Source organism: Gallus gallus, chromosome 1 (assembly GCF_016699485.2).
Source record: "Gallus gallus isolate bGalGal1 chromosome 1, bGalGal1.mat.broiler.GRCg7b, whole genome shotgun sequence".
In the NCBI taxonomy this organism is placed as follows: Eukaryota; Metazoa; Chordata; class Aves; order Galliformes; family Phasianidae; genus Gallus; species Gallus gallus.
The window spans coordinates 79,507,539-79,520,816 of record NC_052532.1 but is presented as its reverse complement, the minus strand read 5'-3'; the positions used below and the strand labels follow the sequence as shown (position 1 = coordinate 79,520,816).

At 39.2% G+C, this 13,278-nt stretch overlaps 1 protein-coding gene across 3 annotated transcripts in view; it reads right to left on the bottom strand.

Moving 5' to 3' along the window:
• POLQ (DNA polymerase theta) overlaps nucleotides 1–13,278 on the bottom strand; it is a 56,855-nt gene that overhangs the window by 15,290 nt on the left and 28,287 nt on the right. For 2 of the 3 annotated variants that reach the window (XM_416549.8, XM_040707131.2), the window contains exons 15-22: nucleotides 12,761–13,004; nucleotides 8,818–11,972; nucleotides 7,701–7,844; nucleotides 7,094–7,284; nucleotides 5,392–5,632; nucleotides 3,563–3,756; nucleotides 1,849–1,986; nucleotides 309–483 (exon numbers count right to left, since the gene is read on the bottom strand). In XM_416549.8, coding sequence (XP_416549.6) covers nucleotides 309–483; nucleotides 1,849–1,986; nucleotides 3,563–3,756; nucleotides 5,392–5,632; nucleotides 7,094–7,284; nucleotides 7,701–7,844; nucleotides 8,818–11,972; nucleotides 12,761–13,004 — 4,482 coding nt within the window. Of the gene's footprint in view, nucleotides 1–308; nucleotides 484–1,848; nucleotides 1,987–3,562; nucleotides 3,757–5,391; nucleotides 5,633–7,093; nucleotides 7,285–7,700; nucleotides 7,845–8,817; nucleotides 11,973–12,760; nucleotides 13,005–13,278 lie in introns of those variants that run through there. The other variant, XM_040707137.2, reaches the window with a different exon arrangement.

The following is a 13,278-nucleotide window of genomic DNA, read 5'->3' as shown; positions in this document are numbered from 1 at the left end:
ACTGCCCCTCTGCAGCCATCTGTCATGCAGCAACAACATGTAATGGAATATTGGTGGGAAAGTTCAGCCTCTACTGCCATACTGCCATCATCCAACTTGGACATTGTGAGCCAACATAATAAAAACTTTTGGAGTAAACTTGATATTTTAACACATTTAGACTTACAGGACAGATTAATGTGAAACAGAAATTTATGTATTTTCATCTGGTTTGAAAGAAAGCACAGGCTTGATTTCTTTACTCTTTTCCCCACGGAAAAGTTGTCAAAATTCAATAACAAGGAAGGATTTTGCAGACATTTCTTTACCTGTAGCTGTGTGTGTCTGTGACACTGGATATATCCTTTCCATTCCTAGTGCAGAATTGAATCGTTTTTCCCTCTGTAGTGGAAACACCACTTTAGAAATGGCATTGTTGATCCTTCTCCATTCCAGTATGAGCCCTGGCAATGGGTGAAGTGGCTTTAATTTCTCCAAAACATCCTTGGTGGAGAGAAACACAGTTGCAATTAATTGCCTTGAAAGCTTTATTTATAAAGGTCTTGCAGCTTTGTGGGAAGAAGTATCTCCATCAGTGAGCTTCCAGTATCACTGACTGTAAATCAAATGGATATCTCTTCTACTTATACCGCCTACACCTGAACAATGAAAACACCATAAGACCCAAGTAAGGCAGTGACCACTCCCTGGACTTCTTTCATCCACCATTACTGGTCTGCACCAAGCAGTAAGTCACCTGAAATGAGCAAAAAAGTATCGCTTGCCATGAGTCCTCTATGTTGCCTCCTCTTTCATAGTGTTAATGTTTCTCCTCCATTTAGTTGTATATTTGTCTCCCTGTCTGAGGTTGACCATGCTAAGTGTTGGAACTAGATGACTTTTAAGGTTCCTTCCAACTCAATCCATTCTATGATTGCCTCCTATCTTCATGCTAGGAAGACATAAAATGAAGCCCTTGACCATGCTCCTTGGAAGGCAAAGCTCATCACTAGCGATGAAGGGACTAAAATCAAAAGATAATGTAATGCAAATATTTCTCCAGTATAACATTTTTTGTATGCAGCAGTCTGTCTCTGCCTTTTACGTCACAAAAGGAGGGAATCCTAACTTTGCTTTTGCTTCTCTGTTCTTCCACCACTAGAATACTTCATTCTTCACTGCCACTTAAATTTCAAAGATCAATATTTGCTTTCCAGTCACTGACTACATTGAACAAGGGGAAAGTAAGAGAACAACAACACATTAATGAGTACTGAAAACAGGGAACATAGGTGTTAGCTGGTATCACTTGTCTGACAAGAGTACCTATTAGCTTGCTGAAGTTGACATTAATGCAGCTGCACAACATCTATCAGCTAGACAGCATGTTGATCACCTTCGCATATATACAAGCTTTGGAAATACTAAATTCAACTTGCCATAAGGTCACCATTCTGAAGACAAATTCTGTGAAGCACCAAATATAGATTGGGCACTAACTGATAGGGAAAATACTGTATTTAATCACCACGACATTTAAGTGTCTTTCAAGCTGATGTTGAAAAACACTTTTACTACTGGCTTTACGAAATCATTATCTATTTTGGTCTTGATTCAAATTCTGCCTGACTATTCTCATTGAAACCTGCCATTGAGAGTTAGGTCCTCACTAAAATTGGGCTTTAGAAGATTAGGAGTTAACAGCTATGCTAAAGGAGAAGCCAGATTTGAATTTCCAATGGTAACTGGAGGAGTAAAAGGCAAGAAAAAGTTTACTTTTGTCTAAATCAGTATATCTAACTCCAACAGTATATGTGTGAAATAGGAATTTTTCAGTCAATTTCAGATTAGAACCAGACTTTACTGTACCTTTGTTGTACTGAACTGCTTGCTCAACCTAACCCGGTTTCCTTTAATACTTGTTCTTCTGGTGTAACCCAGAGTTTTCTTGTTCCCTTGAACTTTCACATCTCCATTTTGTGGCAACTTCAACTCTAGGAACAAAACCTGAAAAAGGACAGCATCCCAGATCAGTTTCTGCATGCTAATCCCAGGAGAATGTAGCACTTAAAGAGCTTATTTCAGCCAGAGGATAGCAGGAATGCTCCAAGTAATTAACAAGCTGATTAAAGATCTATGCTATCAAAGTCATCTCTCCTTATTTTAATTAACTACAAAATGCAATCTAAAATCTCATTTTCTAAGTACTGTAAGTTTGAGTTCAGATGTATGCTTTTAGGAAAGGTAATTAACTCCATCCAATAAGTGAGTTTACTGCTGAGAGCCAACTGTTATAAAACACAGAATTAAGAAGACTAAAAGTGGGAAGAACATTAGTGAAGAAAAGCAGTGTTAGTGGAGAACAGGCTCCAGCATAACAAGATTGGCACTGGAGGAGGTGGCCACAGAATATTAGTTTTTCTGACAAATCGCCAAAAACTGGAAAATGAAGTACATTCTCACTACTTGACCGATACAACACAGTTCTCCACTTTCCATTCTATGTAGCATCACAGTGTTTCACAGCTATTGCATTTCATTTCACAGCTGGGAGAAGGGAATAGAAGATTCTCACAGGTTTATTTAGCACAAAAGTTTTGCTGCCACAAAATAAGAAGGGTGAAGCTCCACTAATCTATAAAAAAAATAGTTCACATGATTTCAAACAAGATTTCTGTATGAAAAACAAGCAGAGAACAGAAAAATATTTCTTCCCCTTTTCCACGAAGCAGAATAAAATCAGAGCTGAGCATTATTTGAGTTCTAACTCACACTAACACTACAAAACAAAACTTCTGCCTTTTCAACATGGGTGGAATATTTCTGGAACTTCTTTTAGTGATCACTGTTTGCAAATTTTAGTTACTTCCATAACAAGCCCCTCATCAAGAAATCAGTGTTTAAAACAGAACTAATCTGAAAAAAAATGCATGCATAGAAGTTCTAATCTACTCCTGGGATGACAGGAAACACACATAAAAAACAGAAAGTAAAGATCTTCAGAAATAAAAGTATCTAATTTAAATCCAAATCTGTTTCGCAGGCTTTTTAAAAAAGAATCAGTTCTATCAACAAATGTTCAGATTCTTAAAAACAGATTGCAATTCTTTCAAAACTTGTAAAACCATCTTCTCTTTCATGCCTGTGTTAAGGACAAAAGCAACATCCCAGCTAGTTCAGATCACATGATTCCATATCTAATGTACGTAAAATACTGCTGTTGCATCAAAGCTATTCTAGCCCTGCACCATTAATCCAAAATAATCCAAAAGCTGTTTGATTGGCAGATGATCTCATGCCTCATGAGGAGCCAGGTCCTATAAAGACAACAAGATCATTTCCACTTCATTTCTACCTTCTTTATTCTGCAGAAGTTAGCAGAAATCATAATGATCACTATCAAGCAGAAGATGCAAAGGACCTTGCAGGCAGCAAGCTCATAATTAGCACAGACAAATCAATTCTGACCAGTCTTTTCTTCATACAAAATCTTCCTATGAGAGTTTTTCCCTCACTGTAAGCTAAAACACCTTGAGGATATCTTCTGAAAAGTACTCCACCTCCCATCCGAGCTCTCACATACCTCTGCAACATCATCAGGGCTGGTCAAGGAGAAACTGTGGCCTGCCAGTTGATAAGCCTTGGTCTCAATCTCAGTTAGTTTAGCTTGCATGACCTGTTTCTGGGTTTCATATGCTGCTGTGCTAAAACCAATGCCATTCAGCTCCAGCAGAGCCAAGCAATAATGGTTGGGCATCTCCACTTTAGAAAACACATCTGGAGTAAGAACAAATGTCAAGAAAAACTTCTATAACATTGAAAACATACCAACTGTAACACATATGATTGTAAAAAAAAAAAGCAACAGGGGAATCATTGGATTTTAAAAAACCCAAGTGCTCTGACACACTGAGATCTTTTAATAGATCTAGTTTACATGCTTCTGCTTCTGGAATATTTCATAGTAAAACATTTATAACAAAAGTGGGTAAGTTAACTTCTGTCACAAAAGTGTTTTTTTCCTAATACACATCTCCTTGGATATCAACATTTTATAAACTGTGGATGTGATTAATGTAAAGCTTTCTAACTGGATACACTTTCATTCCACCACCTACATCTTTCAAAAATGTTCTAAGGTTTAGTTGTCACAATTATAAATGATGTGGTAAACTTGCAATACAATGTTTCAATGAGACTGGAGGGACCTTAATCCTGGGATCTGGGTGCAATTTAGGGGAAACAAAATGACAAAGCCCACCACTAGGTATAAGCTCTTAGTTAGTGTGTGTTTGTTTTTGGATAAGGACAAACAGGTAGCAATTGTTAGCGCAAGAGCGCTAAATTGCTCACTATGGGATCACAAATGAGGTTTAATGAGGTGCATATAAGAGAAAGGAAGCTACAAGGGGAAGCTAAAGAGCAAGAACTATTCACCAGAGAATATCTGAAGATTTTATAAGTTGTTCGTGATAAGGAAAGGCAAGGGTTCGCACGAATCAGAATCATTAAGGTTGGAAAAGACATCTAAGATCTAGTCCGACCATAAACTCATCACCACCATGCCCACTAAGTTATGTCACTCAGAGCCACATCTACACGGTTCTTACAAACTCCTAGGGATGATAACTCCACAACCTCCCTTGGCAACCTGTTCCAAAGATTGACCACTCTTTTTGAGAAGACGTTTTTTCTAATATCCAAACTGAACGTCCCCTGGAGCAACTTAAGGCCATTACCTCTCATCTTATCACTAGTTTCCTGGGAAAAGAGGCTGGACCCCACATCCCCACAACCTCCTGTCAGGTAATTACAGTGAGAGATAAGGTCTCCCCCGAGCCTCCTCTTCTCCAGACTGAACAATCCCAGTTGCCTCAGCTGCTCTCCATAAGACCTGTGCTCCAGACCTCTCATAGCTTCGGTGCCCTTCTCGGGACACGCTCCAGCATCTCAATGTCTTTTTTGTAGTGAGGGGCCCAAAATTGAACACAGTACTTTAGATGTGGCCTCACCAGAGCTGTGTATAGAGGGAACAAACACAGAAAGACCCACAAGTCCCCTCAGAGCAGCCAGGGTACTCACCTGGGAGGTAAGGATCCTTTTGATTCAGAGATTTTAAATAGACTATTACCCAGATGGGTTTCTCAGCCAATGGAACCAACAGATACTTGGGATACAAAAAAACATCTTAAATCCTATAATGAATCTCCAAACTCTCCTCTGGTTAATTTGTTTTTGCAAAACAGATGCATTTCCAAAGAAAGTTCCCTCTTTTCTTGTCAAAGATTAGATTTTTACCACAGAATGCACTTGAATAAGAACTCCCAAACTTCCTCTGTTCTCCACTGATCACTCACTTCGTGGTAGCATAGCTACCCTATCTCTGCCCTCAAGCAGAGGAGGTCTATTTACCTGTCAGATTTTCCTTCCGTAGTTCACTATGGAGTTGGTTCATGATGTTGAAGATGAGCACAGACTCTATTGCTGCTCTGTACCGCCCAGAATGATCTTCACTGGAGCTAAGCCCCAGGCTCTGCACTCCCTGGCCAGTGCCTACCCCTTCTAGCAGAGGTAGCTCATTGGGTAGAAAGTTAGTCACCATGTTGTGAAGGGTACATTCCTTAGAGCCAGAATCAAGCAGCCAACATGCAACCTTAAAAAGAGAGACTTCCATGAGACTTTTTTTTCCATTTTAATCATAATACAACCTTAATACTTGGCTGGGGTTTAAGGCAAGGCTATAGTGCAGATCATTCTTCATTTGTCAGGCAGACTGGAATAATTTGTGGAAAAGTTACATGATTTCAGATAAAACTTTTAAGCGGTCATGTCACTTAAACACTTTATTCTCACTGACAATTAGTTCTGTGCATTTGAAATTCTTACCCTTTCTCAACTTAAAACATCTAAAGGTACTACTCTTCATTGTTTTACTCATATCATCCTAACACAAAGGGAATTAAATATGACAACCAGGATCAAAATGTGTTTACTCTGAAAACTGAATTTGTAAAAATCAGGACTTGCTGTTGATCTAGAATCTATAAGCCAAGCTGAGCTCTCCTATTTTCTGCATATCAGCACCAGCAGAAAGAATACTGTGAGGTAAATTTTATTCTCAGTAAGCCTCATACCTCCCACTGTTTTCAAAGCAATTCTGCTCATAGCTATATTTCAAATTGTTGTGTCAAAACAGGATGAAGCAGAGGTTTCTTTTACGGTGTCTCTGACACACAAGCGGAGGATAGAAAATGCGTACATATGTAGGGGTGTGTGGGGGTGTGAATGTGTATGTATGTATGTGTATACTCACCACATTGCTACAATGAACAAATATGACTCTTTTTCATATACAGAACAGTGTGGGGAAAGGTGTTACTTTTATTGCTCTTTAATTTTATCCCAAAGCCACGTATCAGTATGAAGAGCTAAGTTTGCTCTTCTGCTGAACAGCTTTGCTACTTACCTGCAGGCTTTAATATTGCCTTGATGCTATTCAGCCCACACGTGATGTAAGATATAAATATCAACACTAGAAATTTCTGTGCTTCTTAAAGCTTTTCCTAATAAGGACAAGAAGGCCATTTTAACTCTTTCCAGAGTTTCATTTGAATTATAGATGGCATCCATACCTTCTGAAATTACATATAAACTTTGTATTGTTTTAAGAAAATAGTGGTAGTAGAGTGGCCCATACACATAGCAGATAAACTCTTTGGCAACAAAATCTTCTGATCTCAGATTCAATAATCTGACCAGAAATGCTTCCAACATTTCAGTCCCCAGCTTCTTATAAGCAACAAGACAAGAGCTCAGCCCTGTCCACCGGAACAGGTGAGGTTTAAACTTATCCTCTCCACTTCAGTATTCAGTTATGAAATACTAATTTGTTAAATAACACTGAATCTGGCCCGTTTCTCTTGTAGGCAACACAAATGCATATATTGCATGAAAACTCCTCTAAATAATGTTCTACATTTTCCACTGGAAGAAAATTTCCCTAAAACCCCCGATGTATGTTCATATTCAAATCTAAACTACAGAAGCACCAGAAGGTACTCCTGCATTTCCATTTATGTGTTTTACCCAAGTTAAACTTCTTAATCCTGCCAACCTTTGGGTCCTCAAAACTTCCTTCCAAGGAGATGCCACAAGCCATCACCAGGGTCTTATAGTGCTGAATGAAGTTATACATGACAAGTGAGCGCTCCTGCTTCTCCTGCAGATAAAGCTGCAGATGACGCAGTCTCTCCGTTACAGATAGGTTTTTGTCCAGTGGTGGTGGTGCCAAACTTGGACAGATTTCTAAGGTAGAAAACACAAACAAAATTAACATTTTACCCATGTATAAGAAAAGAGAGAAAATCTTGATTGCAATCAACTAAAGCACAAAAAGTACAGTAGGACAGTGAACAAATAACAGTAAACCTATACTGACTTTATCTATTTTTTCAAACTAGACATGGCTCCCAAAAAATGTGCTGTGTTTATACTACTAAATAAGAAGGACCAGGAATCAAAACGTAGCCGTAAGAGCAAATTGGGCTTTATTCTAGTGTCAGATAAGCTCTGAAGAGTGAAAGCTAGAAGAGGTTGAAAGAGAAAAGCAGGTAAGCTAAAGAGAACACAGGAATAAGCCAAGATGTAAGTGGTCCACCACACAAGCAGCAGTTCTTTGCCTATGCCAATCACCTGGTAGAACAGCCTATCTGCTCACATACCAGTCTGATCTTGCATCTGCTGCAAAGATATATAGTAGGCATCTTTTCCACCCCAACAGACTGCCAGTCCAACTACCAGGGTGTCTTCACAGTGTTGGATAGGAAATCCATCATCTTTGACCTGCATCCTCCGGGGAGAATTTCCTAAAGGGGAAGTTTTTAAGTTATAATTACAAAATGACATCTATAAAAATAGGAGAGTTTGGCTCTGGAAAATGTAGATACATACAGCTGAGCTTAAATTTGTTAAATGTGAATATACACCTTTATTCCTATCTATATTGAGAAAATATCTGTGTTTCTCACTGGGGGGAAAAATTGTTTAGGACACAGCAGTTTCTCTTCCCTTGTCGTAGAAACAATCACCAATTCCTGCAAAACTCTAATTTCCTAGAAATCTCTTCAAAAGTTCAGGCAGAACTGCATTGTCTCCTTTCACTCTGTAAAACATTACAGATTTGTCCATCAAAACTGTATTTTCATACAGAAATATTTTTTGTTGTTATTATATGATAGCAAAAAATCTAACTCTACTCCATCTTATGTTTTTAAAGGAATAGTATGTTTATACAGCAGCAAACAAATTGCAGCAAATGCATGGTTCTGTGGGAAAAAAAATTAAACAGTATTTACAAGGATCCAGAGACTGACCCTAAATTTCATACATGGATACAACTTACTAAATTAATATCTTGCAAATGGGGAAATATTTGCTTCAGAGGCGATCTCACAAGTACTGCTGCCCTGAACAATCCCTAGAGGTTACTGTTAAATACATTATTTATTTTAAAGCATACTAAAATTTATGACATAGAAAGACACGTGTGTTAAAGGGACCGCACAACAGAGATTCATTTAAAATTAGATACGAAATGTTAAGTACCTTTAGATGTTTTCATATACAGACAAGCTGCTGACACCTCATTACAACCACCAAAGATCTAAGAGTCTGACACCAGTTCCCCATTCTCTACTAACATTTATCTCCTTTGCTTTACTGAGATTGACAATATTCAATTAGTGTCAGTAATTTTCCTCCTTTTTCAAATTCTTTCGTTCATCACTGCTGCTTTAAGCTTTAAGATGCCATCATGTTGCTCACAAACATGGAACTAACCTTGTTTGAATCTGCCACCAATCGTTGATTTGGTTAACAAAAGACATTTTCTTCTTTCACATGCCACTGAGATGGAGAATCTGCTTTTCTCCTTCCATTCTGCAAGAAAAGTCTGGAAAAGTGTTTTGTCACCTGCTACATCAACAATAGTGAACCCTTCAGTACTTGAGGGAGTGAGTGGAAAAACATCCTGAGACAGCTGCAGTGAAAAGTCTTTGTCTATCGTGGAATCATCTTCTATCTCATCAGCCTCAGTTGAGGCTACTCTCTCAACTATCTGTTGCTCTGCATCAGTCTTGCAATTGTGCTGTGGCAGAACTAGCTGCTCTTCATTCATGCTGGCAATCTGTCTCTTCCTTGCAGATTTCTCAGAGAAAGATACAGAACTTTTTGGAAAAAGTTCTTTGGGGGGTGTTGGAGGAACAAACCCATTGCAATTATCTGGTGGAGGATAGGATGTCCTGTTGCTTCCCCTGAGCATAAGTGTTACATAGTCTGATTTCTGAATATCCAAGTCTCTTGTTTTGTTTTCTTTAACTTCGCAACAGTCTTTTAAATCCTGACAACTAGGCAAAGGCTCTAGCTGATGATGGTCAAATTCAAAAACTGCATCTGGCTCTTGATTAGCAAATGAAACAGCTAGATTTTCTTTCAGACAGGAGCTTCTTACATTTACTTGAGCAAGTCCAGTGCCTGAAGGACTAGGCCATTTGTCTAGTACATCCTGAAGTCCTGGGCTCAGTTCAAATGAGTGGTTGGTCCATGCTAATGGATGGGTTTTCTTAGCTAACATTTGCTGGCTACACTGGAGCTTTTTACCATGATCCACTTCCAAATCCTTTGGATTGGAGTCATTCTCACAAATCTCCATGTTTCTTAATTTAGACTGACTGTGAGATGTACAAGGAAGATCTCCCAAAAAAGTTGGGGAGTTTGCATGATCTAAAACTTCAGCTATGAGTTCAGAGAATACTAGAGATGTATCATTATTCTGTGCTGGATCCTCATGCTCCCTCCGATTGTCACTGACATAAGATTTATTCTGAACAGGCCTTAGGTTCTGCAAAAGACCACCTGCAGGAAGTGAAGCTCCCTGCCTCCCCTCAGGTTCCTTTCTGTCAGCTTCCATGATGTTCACAGCTGAAAGATCACTGACATTACTGAAGCTATCATCAAACAACAAGCCATCACTTGTATTCAGGCTTGTTTCCATGACAGGATGGTGTTCATCTTCTACAAAGTGCTCCCTATCAAGAGGGCAGGTTGCTTTATTGGGACTGTTAGAAGCACTCTCCCCTTTCACTGAATTTTGGGTATGATAATACTGTAGAAAAATGTTTAGCTGAGAATCGGTCACTGAGTAGTCACTTCCTTTAAGGACAGGTACAGATGCTATTTCTTTTGCTACAGGCTGTACACTAAGGTCTCCAGACTCTAAAACTTTGTTACTGCAGTGATGATCTGTGTTTTTCATAACATTATTTGTTGTGATAATACTCGATAAGCCTAGTTTCCTTACTGTTGCATCTAGCCTTTCCCCAGTAGCATTCCCAGCCTGCAAAGTGCTTGTATTCATGGAGATTTCCTGCTGAGGTGCCACTGACAGTTCTGGATCCTGTATTCCCTGCTGTCGTGTGATTTCAGCTGCTGCCTCCTGTTTTATTATCCCCTCAGTTTGAGTATCCAACTGGAAGCTATCTTCAAAGTCCATAGAGACACAAATCAAACGAGAGGACGGACCATTCTGAATATCATCTGCATCACATATAGATTTGGATTTTACTAGAGAGTCTTTCAGAAAATCCTTAGGATGACTGTTGCCTTTTTGTAGTGCTTCATCTTGTAACAATTTTCCATTGGGTATTTTTTTCCCATTTATACCACCATTCTGGATCTGAGCATGGTAGAATTTATCACCACTAGGACAAAAGTACACAGATTTCTGTTTCCTACTGCCTTTATGGACGCACACATTTCCAGAGCAGTTAGTGTTTACATTACAATGACCTGCATCTAGAGCAGTATGCTGATTATCAACCTTCAACTCAGCAAAGCTCACATCTGTTTGCATTTTATTGATTTTATTCTGCTTATCAGCAGTAGTTTTATTTCTCTGTATTCTAGCCCTAGAAGGTATTACTGGACTTTCTACAGTATCATGTGTCTCCTTGTTGATGTGTGGAATACTCTGTAATGTAGCAGTTGCCTGAAAACCTGCTCTCTCCATAGGCATGTCTTCATTGGAGTTAGAAAGTTCTGTAAATATACTCTCCATTTTACCTTTTGTCCCTACATTATTTGCTCTCATTTGTACAGAATTTGAGACCTTATGAGTTGCAGACACTTCTTCTATACATTCCTTATTGTTTTGGTCTGAAAATAAGTTACCTTTAGAAATGCTGGGGAGGAAAGCAGAAGGTTTTTTAATGTCCATGATAACCATACTTGAATCTTCAAGCAGTGACTTCTGCAGTTTTGAAGAAGTATTTTTGTTCCTAGTCTGGTTTAAACGTGTGTCCTCACTTCTTAACAACCTAGAGGCTGAAGACATTTTTGCTAACGTTGGTGTCTTTCCTTGCTCAGTATGGACTTCTGGACTTGCTCTTTCAGAATCTGCCTTGTTTTCGACCTTAAGAATTCCTTTCACATTTTCATTGCCTCGGCTCATATTGGGCTGTTTTCTAGCACTGTGCACAGTATCATCATTTCTTTCATCTGCTTGAGCCTGTTTCCTGTATATGACTTCACTCTCAAATCTAGAGCTTGCTGTACTACTGCTTAGTCGCCTTTTATATCCCTTTTTAATATTTGATAGGTTTCCAGCCTGAGAGCCAAGGCCCTTGTGATTCTGAACTCTGCACTCTTTTTTGTTTAACATCACAGAAGATTCAGAAGATAGCTCTCCATCTGGCTTATGCAGTCTGTCTTCCATCTCTGACTCACTGCTGATCATAGACGATGTCTCAAGAAAAGACTCTGGGTTCCACTGCACTCCCATTGCTGCCAAGTCCTGATGAAGAAGTTCCCTGGCTTCCTCCACAATGAGGGAAGCTGCTTCACTTTCTGTTAAGCCCTTCATTCCGGCCATCCAGATGCTGCGCACAGTCCGACGCTCCTCTACTGATTCTTCATCTTCATCCACAGCCCTGCGACCACTGAGGGAAAGCCAACAAATAGATGTGAACGTTTATGCAGAAAATAACAAAAGAACACGAGGGACCGACCCTATTCTGCTCTGCTCCTATTTCAGTTAGTGTTTCTGTGAAGCTATAGTGCTATGTCCAAAATGTACCTTGCCTAATAGGAGATAACAATTTCAGTTTTCTACTGAATACCAATGATGTCAATGAAAGATATTACTATGTCTACAGTGCATACCGTAGAAGCATTCCAAGCTTCTGCATTCGAATATGTGCCCCAGATAAGTCCCAGCTCCCTACCAGGGTAAAATCTAGGTCTGAATCAATCCTCTTCCATGAAATCATTCAAAGAAAGGTAACCTCAGGAGCACAAACCAGAAGGGTGTCATGGCAGAATCCAACAGGTACCTGATGTAGGAATTTTGTCATTGCGCTAACATGAAAATCTCAAGAGAATCTGAAATCAAATACAGTAATAAACCATGCACTCATTTGATCATACAGTAGAGCACGAAAGCATTAAACTTTCAGAGGAAGCAAAAAGCCTCCAAAAACCATTTTCAATTCAGGAAGAGGAAAATTCAGGTCTCACAATCTCTTGCTGCAAATACAACATGTTATTATTAATTTCAAAGTAATCATGTAATTACTGTGATCAGTCACAAAGACTTACAAGTTATTTTTAAGTAACGTTTAGCAACAAGTCCCAAAAGGTTGTCGAATTTAATTACAGGCTTCATCCTGAAATCCTTCACCTTATAAATGAACTTTTGACTTGACTTCTGGACTTACTGATTTCTCACCTTTTGAATGGTACTGAATTCTTCAGAGCAGTTGCCACATCACCAGGACTGGCTTTAGCAAGATCAGCAACTGTGACAAAGCCAGCATTGTAAAGCATCCTTGCACGCTGTGCATTCAGCAGAGAGACTCGTACCAGGTCACAAAGCTCCCTGTGAACCCCAAAAGTGAGGCGGCTCTGGAACTGGGAGAGCAACAGCTCCATGTTGTGCCAACCCAGTCGATTACAGAAAACTGTCACCATTCCTGGAACACAGAAGTTGCATCAGTCTCGACTCCACATCTGAACAGTCATTCTCTTCATATTTCTCTTTTCCAGTACTTAGAGAAACAGCCACCTAATTTGTGTTCATTACAACATTCTGCTTAGGAACTGCTCTAGCAGAAGTCAACTCTATCTCGAACTAAATGGTTTATAAGTGAGGTAGAAATTCTGAACGCTGCTTTTTTAAAGACTCTAATTATGCAAATATGAAATGAAACATATGCATATCCTGTAACAGGATTCCTATAAGCCAAA